General features: G+C 41.9%; 1 protein-coding gene across 1 annotated transcript in view; it reads right to left on the bottom strand.

The window, feature by feature from the left end:
- Window positions 1-13,879, bottom strand: part of TMPRSS15 (transmembrane protease, serine 15) — a 229,782-nt gene that overhangs the window by 24,142 nt on the left and 191,761 nt on the right. The window contains exons 19-20 of the mRNA XM_018556698.1: window positions 4,272-4,321; window positions 1,375-1,540 (exon numbers count right to left, since the gene is read on the bottom strand). Coding sequence (XP_018412200.1) covers window positions 1,375-1,540; window positions 4,272-4,321 — 216 coding nt within the window. The remainder of the gene's footprint in view (window positions 1-1,374; window positions 1,541-4,271; window positions 4,322-13,879) is intronic.

The raw sequence follows: 13,879 nt of genomic DNA on the forward strand, positions 1-13,879 counted from the left end.
TTTCCTGCAAGTCGATATAATATGTTAACCAAACATATGAATATAAATAACTTGGGCTGTGGCTGGTTGCAGTGGCAGCTGTTTTAATATTGATTTTTCATTTTGGAAATGTGAACAAGGATAGGCTGTCAAACAATGAGAATACTGAAGGTAGAAAGAATGCACCTAAACAAACTATTTAGATATGAATTCTGTCCGGGCAAATGTGTGGTTAAGCTCAAACATTATTTTTACATCGTTTTATTTAAACAAACTCCATCTTAGCCAACGCAAAACTGGTATTTTTTTTTATTTCCAAGATGAATTCCTCACTTGTTTTACTTTGAAATGTCCATTTGTTTTACTTATCAACACGCAATGGCCACTTATAAGTAGGGATGCACCGATACCGATACTAGTATCAGTATCGGTGCCGATACCGAGTATTTGGGTGAGTACTCGTACTCGCCCAAATGCTCCGATACCTAGCACGAGTACTTCCTGTATCAGAAAGCCGGGCAGCGCATCATTACACGCTGCCCGGTTTCCTGATTGGCCAGGAAACGGCTCCATGCTCTCTCGTCACTTGTGATGAGAGAGCATGGAGCCAACTTCCCGGCCAATCAGGAAGCTGGGTAGCGTGTAATGACGCAGCGCCCGGCATTCTGATTGGCCGGGAAGCCGGCGTCAAGCTCCCTCGTCATCTCATGAATCATAATATTAGGAAAGTGACCTCAAAGCATTAGTTTGTATTGCTTTAGAAAAAATGTGACCTGTCCCTTTAAGAAAAAGTATTGGTAATTGGTTTCTGCGAGTACTTGATCAAAAGTATCGGTACTCGTACTCAGTCTTAAAAAAGTGGTATCGGTGCATCCCTACTTATAAGGCATCTATTTCCCAGTGATTTGATCACCATGATAATGGCTAATGGTTTTAAATGATAAAGAATGTAGGGAGAAAAATGAGACCCCTATGTTACAGGAGAAAGCAGCGCATGGCTGGAGAATCATGAACTTTGGTAAGTTTAACACCAGAGCTACAGTACCAAGAGATACAGTGCCATATATCAGATATAGATACTGTGTTCTTTAGTAACATAGGGGCTGGCAGGAGGAACCATGGCACACAGTGGGGACCAGGAAATCAACGCTCCTGGATGTGTTGGATTTTTCAGGACCTTAAAGGTAAACTTAATGCATGCAATTCTAGCTATGCAAAGTGCAGAGATCACAACCTAAGTAGATGGACCCAAGCTGCATTGTTATAGTTTTTACAATGCAGCCTTGCACACAGATGTCTTGAAATGTATGAAAGATTGGAAAAGTTGAATGTGCATTCAAAAAAACCCAGAATCAAGTACACTTTGTTAAAATATAAAATAACATGGATACATACCCATAGGCGCAGTGAGCTGCTGACACCAACCACTCATTGTTCACCAGAGATGCTCCACATACTTGTCTTTCATTGTAATAAAGAGCGGCAATCCAAGGCCATGCACCTACTGCAGCATCTGTCCCGCCAACTATTCTTGAACTGGCCAAGGCTCTCTTCCCACATTCTGATACGAATATACACAATGAAGAAAGAATTATGTTAATTAAGTTTCAAATTATCATGTCACCAATGTAGAACTTGCAGAACCTTCAGAGCTCAGTCTACAATCCTCCAGTTTTAAAGTATAAACTTTGACCCACTCCCTCATCTTGTTTACCTCAGTTTTGGTCAGTGATGCTGCCCATTACATTAAAAAAAAACAGGGGTGAAGTAGACCAGAGCTCTTCGGGAAAAAACATAAGGCACATACAGAGTACTGTCATGCATTAAAAAGGGAATGTACTGTAGAGATAAAGCAGTGATTTTGCCACTTTATAGATTGCTGGTTCGGCCTCATCTGGAGTATGCGATTCAGTTTTGGTCACCAATCCACAGAAAGGATGTCCTGGAGCTGTAGAGAGTCCAGAGAAGGGAAACTAAACTAATTAAGGGGCTGGAGGATCAAAGCTATGAAACAAGGTTGCTAAATTTAGACTTGTTCACGCTGGAAGTGAAGAGATTAAGAGGGGACATGATTTCAATGTATAAAATGTTTAGTGGATATGGCAACATCAGCAATAGACGTTTTACTTTAAACTACTTAACAAAGACTAGAGACCACCTCCTAAAATTGGTGGATAAAATATTTATCCACAAAGGGAGTAGGGGCTTCTTTTCAGTCAGAGTGGTTACATTTCGGAACTCTCTGCCACAAGCAGTGGTATCAGCAGAGAGTATTGATTAATTCAAAAATCAATTAGATACCTTCATATGAGACCGCAACATACAGGGGTACAGGTACTCTTAAAAAGTAAGACCACGCACGGACTCATATACACACATGCACGCACTACACACACACACACACACACACGGACACATAAAGGTTGAACTTGATGGACCTGTTTATTCAACCTCAAATACTATGTAACTATGTAACTTCGGTATGTAACTGAATACTATTTTTTGCTTAAAAAAGACAATCCCGGACAAAGTGACAAATTCTCTTAAAAGCCCACCTTCCAACCCATTTATTCTCACCTTCAATGTGCTCCTCCATCTCCCTTATATGGCTGCATTTACCACATATACCTTGTGTAAGCATCATGTCAGAGCTTAGCAGGGTTGATAGTGTCACCCCCATCTGTAATTTGACATCATTTGGGCTTAGCAAATGCAGACATCCCAACTCTCCCGGACACTCCGGGAGTCTCCCGCTATTAAATAGCAGCTCCTGGCCGTACGGGAGAGAAACACTTCCTCACCGAAAGGTTTACTCTGCTCAATCGAGCAGATAAACCTTTCCCTGCAAACGTTTTTTTTTCTTTTCTGACATCGGGAAACGCGACCCGTCATCAGTTGAAAAGTAAAAAAAAAGGCATAAGAATTCATAGCTAGCTTGCTATTGGCTATTGCACTTTGCAATAGCCAATAGAAAACTAGGTAATGCACCCGCCCACTGCTGCTGTCAATCAGCAGAGGGGGACCGGCATTTTTCGATCAGGTCCTCTTCTGGTGATTGAAAGCAGCAGAGGGCAGGTGCAATAGCTAGTTTGCTATTGGCTATTGCAAAGTGCAATAGCCAATAGCAAGCTAGCTATGAATTCTTATGCCTTTTTTGTTTTTTTTCCTGACGACTGCAACTGTCAGAATACTAAAAAAAAAAAAATCAGAAAAAAAAACCTGCAGGTAGCAAAGAAGCTATTGCTTCCTGTGCTATCTGCCATCATTTCAGGGGGGTGCTCTCTCCATGCCCCCCCTAACCACCCCTCCGTGGATGTGGGGGGGGGGTAGAGGGCACCTCCCTGAAATGAGAGGGACAACTCCCTGAAATTGCTTCTTTCAGGTTGGGATCCCTGCAAATGGCCGCTCAGGCCCGAGCACTACATTATTGAAGGAGAGCACATTCTTTTGTGGTGATTTCAACAGAAAAATGAGCTGCAAGGGTGGCTGCATAGGTGAATAAAAGTGGGTGAGAGGGTAGGCTAGGAAGAGACTTTGCCAGAATCTTGGTGTAGTACAGGTGTACTGAAAAGATGGATATGATGCTTAAAGGGTTATTAAACCCTCAGGTGTTGTTGCATATATCTACTGCTAGCAAGCAGTAGATATATGCAAAAACGTAAAAAACAAAACAAAAACCTTTGAAACGGTTTTAAACATACCTGTGTCTTCGCCGCGCGCTCCCGTCCGAAAATCTGAAAAATCTCAGGTGGCTGCAAAGAATCTTGGGGGTGGGCGGGCGCATGCGCAGTTCAGATTTTTGGCCGGGAGACGAGGAGAGACACAAGGTAAGTCTATGGACACGTGCACCCGCATGCAGACACTGTGGGACAAGAAGTGCCAGCAAGCACAGAGGAGTCAGCGCTGGATCGGAGACCCGCAGCAGCACTGGAGAGAGGCTGAAAACGACAGGAGAGAAGAAGAAGATCGGATTAAGAGACATCATTTAAGGTAAGGGCTGACACTAACATCAGGGGAGGGAAAAAAACTTTAGACTTGAATGTCACTTTACGTATGGAGGTGACGATTGTGATTAAGATACTCGATGGGTAAGAAATTTGGTTGGAATGCATTTCATGGACAACTTTTAAACACTAAAAATAAAAAGACATATTTTAGAATAGATTATTAAATTCACACTGCATTGCTTGCTGTATCTATATTATTACATATTTTGCTGTTTGTATCCCTCACATGTCTGTACACTTAATATAATATAAAATCATCATGCATCATTAGGTAAATCGACTTACCTCTTGGGTTGCATTCAATATAAATAACACTCTGATTGGCACACTGATTGCTGTAAGAGGAAAAAAAATAATATTTTACTCACCAACAAGATTTTAGTAGACTCATTTTCTGCTTGTTAAATTACAGCTTTTAATGAAGATGCTTGTTTACAGCTTGATGTCATCGTGAGCTAAATGCATTCTTGTTGTCAATAGTGGCTAGGCAGAGTTGTTTAGTAGACCAGTAGTTGTTGGGTAATTACTCACATTGCTTTTTTGTTCTCTCGCACAATGAAGATTAAAATGATTATTGTAATAAAGAAGGTTAAGAAAAATATGCAACATGTAAATAAACAATTATGGGTATTTTTCTTCTATTTAATCTCTTCATGATTGGAGCTATTAACGCTTTTGGGAGAAGAGCATATTTTGCCATATTACAGTTTGTAGATACAACTGCAAATAATATTTAAACTTTTATTTTAAGTGCCTGTGTCAATCTGCTTTTGTTCCATAAAAGCTTATGGGAATGCACAGCCTGCTAAAATAAGAACTCCAGGATTTTTAAAACTAACCCTTGCAGTGGGGCTACCCCCGCACTGCAAGGGTTAGGTGCTCGTCTTGTGTCTAGGTTAAAAAAAAAAGTTGCCCTTACCCTAAGCTCAGAGCCGGTTCCTTCTTAGACTGATCCTTCCATCGGTCTAAGATCCCCTAAATCATCATTTCTATACACAGTGTATATATATCTGGATGCTGAAGAAGATTCCAAAGCTGCAGTGAGGGGGAGACAGGCTGGAGGGAGCGCTGTGACAGCTGGATTTCATGAAGCTTCGGGTGAGTATAACTCTGTGTAATTTTAGCAGCTAGACACAAACAAGCACTTTACCCTTGCAGTGTGTGGGTGTGGGTGGAAGGGGGGGGGGAATCCCAACCTGAAAGAAGCAATTTCAGAGAGGTGTCCCTCTCATTTCAGGGAGGTGCCCTCTGCCCCCCCCTCCCCACCCACGGAGGGGGTGTTACGGGGCTCTTATTTAAATAAGGTCAAAAGCAGATTAGAAGGAGATGCGCCGGTGGTCAAATGCACCTATGAATAAATTCTGAGTGATCTCAGAAGCTTCATGAAATTATGTCATCGACACACACAAGCTTAAATCCCATTGACACAGGCCCCAGATTAACTAAATACATTCCAGGTGCATTAAAACAAAAGGTGTGTACAGTCTTACAGTTCATTTTCTTTGGAAAGCAAAGTCTGAGTAGAAAAGCCTGTCCCCTCTCAGGATGGTCTAGAGAAGTCTCTGCTAAGGTCTGACATGTTCTGCAGAGCTATAGCCCTGTAATAAAGCGCATGCTTCCTGCTGATTGAAAAGCTTTAGCTCTTCAATAGTAGCTCTTCAAATATAGTGTCAGACCTCTGCAGAGAGACTACTGCTTCTACATGAAGAAAAAGGTACTTTCTCTATAACAAAAATGAACCATAAGACAAACAACTTTTGTTGTGATCCACCTAGATTATGAGGGTTATTCAGAAAGCTAGCCAAAGGATCAGCCGTAGCTCCAGCTGATCCTTTGGCTAGCTTCGGCTGCCTTAGCCCTTGAAGGGCTGCTGTACTGGCTAATCACTGTAGCCTGTACAGCTCCTTAAGAAGGCATATGCTTCGGCCCAACTGAGCCGAAGTGAAACCTGAAGCGGGCCGAGCTGTGGCTATTGGCTGGCCGAAAGCATGACAGCTGAAGGCTGACAGCTGGGTGGAGTCAGCTGTGATCTCATGGCTGGCTCCAGTCAGTTGCAATGACAGTTCAGGGTCCCCTGGTTACCAGGTAACCAGGGGACCCTGAACTGTCATTACAATGAGAGCTTAGCGGAGCCGGCCGTGATATCACTGCCGGCTCCACCGAGCTCTCTTTGTAATGACAGCAGGTCCCGTCCAATAGGAAACAGTTGGCCGCCCAATCGCTTTCTACTTTTTTTTCTACTTTTGTTCACTGTTTTTCTATTCTGCTCGGGTACGAGCAGAATAGCTGAGCCGAATGCCGCTTGGCAGCATTCGGCTAGTCACTCACTGCCGTTCGGCCCCTATGAGAATAGGCCGAACGGCAGTGAGTAGCCTGCCGAAGGTTCTCAGCCGATCCAGATGTTGGATCGGCTGAGTCTAACTCCTTCTGCACTTCAGGTCGGCCGAACATGCAGAGCAACCCGAAGCCAGCCAAAGCTAGCCAAAGCTAGCCAATGTACCAGGAACCCTATACTTGGGCTGATTATTTTAATATAATTACCAAAAAAAGTAACACTGTTTTGTGGAAACCGATATGGCATTTTTGGTAGTATACTTTAAAACAATTTTTTTGCGTTTAAATACACTGCTAAACATGTTCTCCTGGATGTCCTTATTACAAGAATAGTAAACATGTGTATCTTGTTCATACTGTATATTGGCCCTGATTTCCTAAAGAGAAAACAGTGTACTCTGTCACACAAATGTACCTACAAACCCAGCTGGACATGCAGTGCAGTCTGGCAGTATTTACTACTAGTCAGTGATACTCACGGAGATGTGCACAATTATGATAGTCAACATATAGCTAATTCACAAAAAATTTGGGTTTCTCTGCAGCACATGCTTTAGCATACGAATGTATGACAGCTACTGATGTCATACATTAAATAAAAATGGGATTTTCTGTAATTTTTTTACATCTATTAGTTAATATGCAAATCACATATAATGCAGAAATTCTGTATGATATCGCACATAGCATGTGTTCATGTGCACTGCATGTAAAAAAAATGGTGCATGTCTATTTTGTCTATATTTTGGAGCATTGGTAGTCCATTAAAGATAAATGGGCTGTCTTTACCTAAGTCACATTAATGTGTAATACAACATGCATTAACACACCACAGTGCAGCACTGAAGTATGTGTTTGGGGAAGCCCAGCTAGCAGTCACTGCGAGAGCCACTGCGCATGCACGTGTGAGACATTTTCGGGCTAATATTGCTGCGTGCAGAGGCCGATGCACATGTTCGAGCACAATGCTGCACACGTAGATTGGTGTACACGCACTCACATCTAATCATGGCGCCAAAAAAAGCGATTTAAACTCGCATTCTGCATGCACACAGTGCTGAGAGACCTTTCGCTAGTGTCCAGCGTTGATTCCTGATTGCTCCTATATCTGACCCAGCTTGAACCTCTGACTCTGCTGCTCTCCACCTGCCCCTGACCTCGGCCTATTCCACTGCTCTGCCTCTTGTCTGCTGATTCGGTACCGCTTATCCTGCACGGCTTGACCTCGGCTTGTCCTGCTCAGCTTCTGCCTTCCGATTATGCACTGCACAGCCCGCCAGTTACTGACCGGGCTCCGCTCTGACTGCGCTTATCTACTCAGCTGATAGCCTGCATGCTTCTGACTGACTACCTGTCTGGTGCTTCACTCCATTGTCTTCAGCATCTCTACCCAGTGGCACCTGTGCCTCACACAGTCCATTTGCCCCTGTTCCACTCTCAGGGCGCTCAGACCAGTGCTGAAAGGGAAGGTCCTACTCGTCATCCCAGACTCACATCAGGCACGTGACAGTATTAATGGGCCTTAAAGATAGCTGTAAAAATGTGTAAGTAAAAAGCTCATACTGCATACTCTTCATGGGCATCCCTGTATGCAAACATGCAGATTTTGGTCATGGCAGTTGCATGTACACATTTTTACTATGCTGCTATTTGAGAATGCATGTTGTAATGAAAAATATACAAACTTACAATGCCTTATTTACTCTGAAAGCACAGGGTACAGCATTTTTGCAGCTGCTCCTTTGTTTGGCACATATGACTTTCACAGCTCAGTGAGCAGTAATTGTTGTTGCATTAGAATTATAATATTTTTGCATTTTTTTAATACAGAAATTGAGCACACATTGCTTGGGGCAACAAATCTACATATAAGGCACAAATCAGCATCATTTTAAGGTCCAATATATGCTGCAAGTAGAAGCTTCAATGTATGTATTCAGCATGAATGTACTCTGTACCAAACAAGTTAAGAGAATATGTTCTCTGGGTGTGCAGCCATCTGCGCAGCAAAGCAAACTCACACCACAAGCATGCCAATCATCTTTATAGGGCTTTCTTTCTGCAATTCTTTTTAGTAAAACATGCTCATTGCCTTTCTTACTTGGTCTCAAAATAAGTACTGTATGAACGCTTGGTAAAGCGTAATAATAATTTCCAGCGTTAGGATACAAAGGACGAAAAGCTCTACATCTTAAAATCACCATAAATTATATGTTTTCCTCCTCAGTATCATTGAACATACTGTATACAGTATATTGTAATTTTTTATTAAACAGCTGCTATCTCCAATAAAAAAAAAAGAGATTTTTTTTATTGCAGTTGCTTAAAAGCAGCTTGCATTTGATCTGTTGCCTTTTTTTGTGAATGCCCACAGATTCGACTGTAGATGTACTACACATGGTTATTAAAGTGGACCAATGACCAGATTATGCACATTAAAGTGTTTAAATATCCTGAACATATTTTGTGTTAAATATTCTGAAAAAGCCCTCATTCATCTCTGTGGCCCACAGACATTGTGGACAAATCACCTTCAAAGTTCATAACAGTGTTAATTAAATCACACCTCCTCTCCTCTTACTTTCTCTCGCAGCAGAATCTTGGCAGTCTTTCAGCCCTCTAATGTAAACAAACAGCGGGTGTTTTGAAGTTAGAAATCCACCAAAATCTGACTTTGGAGTGTCTGTATTGATCTTTGAGGATGAGTTACTTCACAGTATATCAAGTTACCAAGGTGACAGCTTGTTTTAAAGTTTTTTTTACTGCTTGTTAAGAATAAGTAAACATTTTAATGTCCATAATCTGAGCACACATGCACTTTACAGGGTTGAGTCAAATCTAAGTTACCATTAAACCATAACTCCCAACTTTCTGAGATGAGAAAGAGGCATACATTCCAGCACAATGTATTCTACAGCGCTGTACAATCGTTTAGACAAAACAAGTACGAAACACTGACAAGCATCATTGACATACAGAAACAGTCGGTGAGGAGAACCTTGCCCAAACGAGCTTACAGTCTAAGAGGAAGTGGCCCAAAGACACAGTGGTGGGGAAGTGGTGACTATAGATGTCTACCAAATAAAAGAGGAGGGGATTTAGGAGCACAGGCAGTCCCTGGGTTATGAACAAGATAGGGACTGTAGATTTGTTCTGAAGTTGAATTTGTATGTAAGTTGGAACAAGTAAATGTTTTAAGAGTAACTCCAGCCCCTCCAAAATGTTTTCGTTTAGTTTTGGATAGCATAGTGAAAGGTTAACCCCCTGTAAAGTTTGTTTTGCTGTGTGTGCCCCTATTCAGAAGATTTCACCTCACTTTCTGTCCCTGTGAAAATTGAATTTAGAAAATGTTGGGTTGTTGTGGAAACAAGGATTGGTGATAAAGCTTCAGTGGAAACACCTTTTTCCCATGACCACTCTTACAGGAGTGAATTTCCCTTCCTAGGGGTAGATTTCCTTTCACTTCCTGTTGTCTCAAGGACAGGAAGTGAGATTGCATCTTTCTAATGAGGATGCAGACATCAGTGAAAACCTCATAGTGACCCAGAAGAAGAGGCGGGCACCCGTCGTCTGCACGTCTAACAAGAGCCAACTTCCTGTAATGTAAGTACAGTACTACAAACCAGGCCCAAAAAGGAGGGCACTCCTTGCCATCACGAGCGCGGTAGCATTACAACTACCCCTGCTGTACAGTAATAGCCTCCGTTTGTAAGTAGGAGTCGTATGTAACTTGGATGTATGTAACTGGGAGCAGAAGGGAAGGTTGTATAGGGTGAGAAATCAAGGTGAATGGGGGAGAGCTGATATGCTTCTCTAAAGAAGTGTGTTTGAGGATTTTCTTTAAAAGCTCTGTAGGGATGGTGAGAGCCTGATGTGTCGTGGGAGAGAATTACATAAAGTGGGGGCAGCCCTGCTGAGATCCTGTGGGCGAGAGATGGGTGTGTGGGTGAGTGAGCAGGATAGTCTCATACAGCGGCGTCCCAAGGCTGGGTGACCCCGGAGTGGTAACCGAGTGTCACCCCGCCGAGACGTCACCGCACATGCACGTGACATCACCACGCGTGTGGGCGATGACGTCATCGCGCACGCGCGACAGTCTTCTGATACCTGCGGCCATCTTGATGATGGATGCCGGCAGAGAGAGGAGGGGACAGTCACCCGGCCGGATAAGGTATGCCGCTGGGTCCCCTCCTCTCTCCTGATACTGTCGGGCTTTGTAGGTAAGGCTGAGAAGTTTAAAGTGTATCCTAAAAGAAACAGGAAGCCAGTCTAGAGATTGACAGAGGCGTGATGTGTAAGAGTAGCCAGAGGTAAGGTAGATGAGTCTGGCTGAAGCGTTCATGATGGATTGAAAGGGCACGTTTTAGGCCAATGAGAAGAAGGTTGCAGCAATCAAGTCGGAAAATGATTTATATACCAACAATGGTTAACCCAGAATAGTTTTTTTTCACCATTACCTTTTTTATACTGGCTTTTTGAAATTGCAAACAAGATAATTGAGATGAGAGGAAGGTTTTAGTGCTTAATAATACTTTTGGCTGTTAAATGGAACCTTTTCATAGAAATCTGTACATCAAACCAAAAAAAGGGCAACTGAGGAGGAAAGAGGGACTGAGGGATTTCTTTCTAAATCAGGCACAGTCCCTTCAAATGAGGAACAATTGGAAGGTATGATCAAGCTGGTTGTGGATAATGTTAGAATACCTACAGAGAGCAGTCAGGTAATAGAAATCATTTTCAGTACAGATATCCCCAATAGACAAGCATCACCAGAAGCATCAATACATGAACCTGGAATTTTTCTACAGGTCAAAGTTTCCTGTGTCTATCATTTAAGAATCATATCCAATATGCATATGCATCTCCTGGAACTGGAAGATTTGATATTGAATTTTATAAACATACAATTCTCTCTGTCTTGTGTGCTTATGGAAAATTATTAGAACAAACTTAGTATGACCGAGGAATTGGTCAGGCTGCACGTGCTGTCATATCCTAGACATTCTTTAGCAATGTCTGCAAAGTATAAAAGTGTCCCTCATGTATCCTACAGTGATCAGAGGTCATAGGGAGAAACCACTGTATGCTGTGGGGAATTTAGGAGATCAACACTTCTAGAAGGGTTGGTTTTTAAGCGGATGAAAACTTATGAGCATGAAAAGTGTTTGACAGCTAGAAGTGGAGGTGAGTTCTTACTGCCTTCATAGGGATTCATTATATTTTTTTGTTTTGCAACAAGTTCACTTTAAAGTCCACTTGGCATAAGAAAAGTATATAGGCAGTCAGTCCTAAATTCATTTAAACAAAAATATATATATATAGGCAGAGCAGAAAGCAAATAACATTTAGTTTGCTAAAACACTGCAGATCATAAACAATTGGCAATGTTTTAAATATAAATACTCCATCACCTTTTTTATCCTTTGCTACATATCATGCAGTCCAATGATGGTTGCAAGGTAATTCTCAGAGCAGGATTTTGATGGGAACAATAGTGGACCATGTCTGTGTAATTGGTGTTGGAACTGCCACTTTTAATCTTTATTAGAAGCCCGTATGACAACAAAGGAATAAAGTTGGGAGATGGGGACAAAATGTTGTCACCCTTAGGCCTCATTCACACTGGAATCGGCCGTACAGCTCCATGCTGCATGCAGGAGCGTATCGAGCAGCTCCTGGGAAGGACAGGTGCTGCGTGTGTTTAGTACGCAGCCTCCGTCCTTCTCTATAGGACTACGCGCTTGTACGCCCCCCTATGCTGACCTCAAGTGCAGGTCCATGGGGGTGCATGTTTCCTGGCTCGGACACAGACAGGATCCATCCTGTCAGTGTACGAGTACGCTCACCCGCGCGGACGTGCGGGGCGGGTGAGCGCGGAGGGCGTACGGCCGTGTAGTCCCATAGAGAAGGACGGGGGCTGCGTACTAATCACACGCAGCACCTGTCCTTTCCGGGAGCTGCTTGATACAGCCGTGAACCCAGCACGGCCGAATACAATGTAAATGAGGCCTTAAACAGAAAGTGCCTGAACAAGCACCATCATGACACGGTTACCAGGGTATTATTTTAATAAAAGCTGCAGATTTAATTATATTGAAAATTACTTTTAAAATAACATCAACATGTTAAATCTTATATCAGATTTTATTGATTGAGTTTACATATACTTTAAGGCTGTAATTTAAATATAAGCCTTGTCTTTAGCTGTCATTTTTAATACTATTTTAATATTTTTAAATTAGAAAATACACATTGGCCTGGCATAACCATTGCACTTCTAGAAGCTTCAGATTGCTATAAGTGCATTTGACATAAGGTATAATGAATTTATAGGCTGATGAACACATATGTGAGCAAGGTTTCTTCCAGACATCTTCTGACTGGAAATATTTTATTACACTGGCCACTAGAGATCAGTAGATCCTCAAGAATTGCCTGTGTAATAGCCGGATATTAGACTAGCTTACAGAGAGGTTAAACGCCAGCACAATGCAAAGCATGTATTGTATTCCCCCATGTATTGAAAATGCTGCAATGTTATTGCAGAATAGAAATAAACGCAGGAGGCAAAAAAAAAAGCAACAGTAATCAATAGGCTGTTCACACATACACAAGAAATACTGCTCGGGAATGTTTTCTCATTATAAGAGGATCAGGAAGATAAAGCAGAGATATAATATTATATTAAAAAACATAATAAGCAAAACGAATAATTCATTACAGCTGTTCTGTAATATTTAACTCTTTGATTACATTTGCTGTGTATACACTTCAGTTTTGTAAGTGATGTAACAGATAGAAGCAGTTATCTTGTGGCCTCTGCTTTATGGGCAGTTTCTTAGTCATGCAGGATCTTCAGTGCTAACCTGAACTGTAATGAGTGGCAGGATCTTCAATGCTAACCTGAACTGTAATGAGTGGATCTTCAGTGCTTAACTTTCATATAATGAGTCGATCTTCAATTCTAACCTGTGATATGCTGAGTGGCAGGATCCTCATTGCTAACCTGCAATGTAATGAGGGGCAGGATCTTCATTGCTAACCTTAACTGTAATGAGTGGCACAATCTTTAGTGCTTAACTTTGATATAGTGAGTAGTTCTTCAAGATTAACCTATGATATAATGAGTTACAGGATGTTCAATGCTAACCTGCAATGTATAGAGTTGTAGGGTCCTCATTGCTAACCGGTGATGTAATAATTGGCAGGATCTTGAATGCTAACATAGATTGTAATGGTTGGTAGACATGTGCGATTCGTTTCGTTCCGAATCGAAATTCGGACGAATTTTCGGAAATTCGGACATTCGTATGTATCCGAATTCCGAATTACAGACATAACGAATGCAAACGAATCCGAATTTCCATTTCCGAAATTCGGTAGCGTTAGTTCGAACGTTCGTTTCGTTTTCTGTTCTTATTCGTTTCTTATTCGTTCCGTTCGTTGGAGAAAAGTGACATTAGAGAAGGAGAAAAATATTTTTCCCCCTTCAAATGTCACTTTGCTGCAAACGAACGAACGAACGAGACGAATACGAACAGAAAACGAAACGAACGTTC

Source organism: Nanorana parkeri, unplaced genomic scaffold (assembly GCF_000935625.1).
Source record: "Nanorana parkeri isolate BGI_ZX_2015 unplaced genomic scaffold, ASM93562v1 scaffold248, whole genome shotgun sequence".
NCBI lineage: Eukaryota > Metazoa > Chordata > Amphibia > Anura > Dicroglossidae > Nanorana > Nanorana parkeri.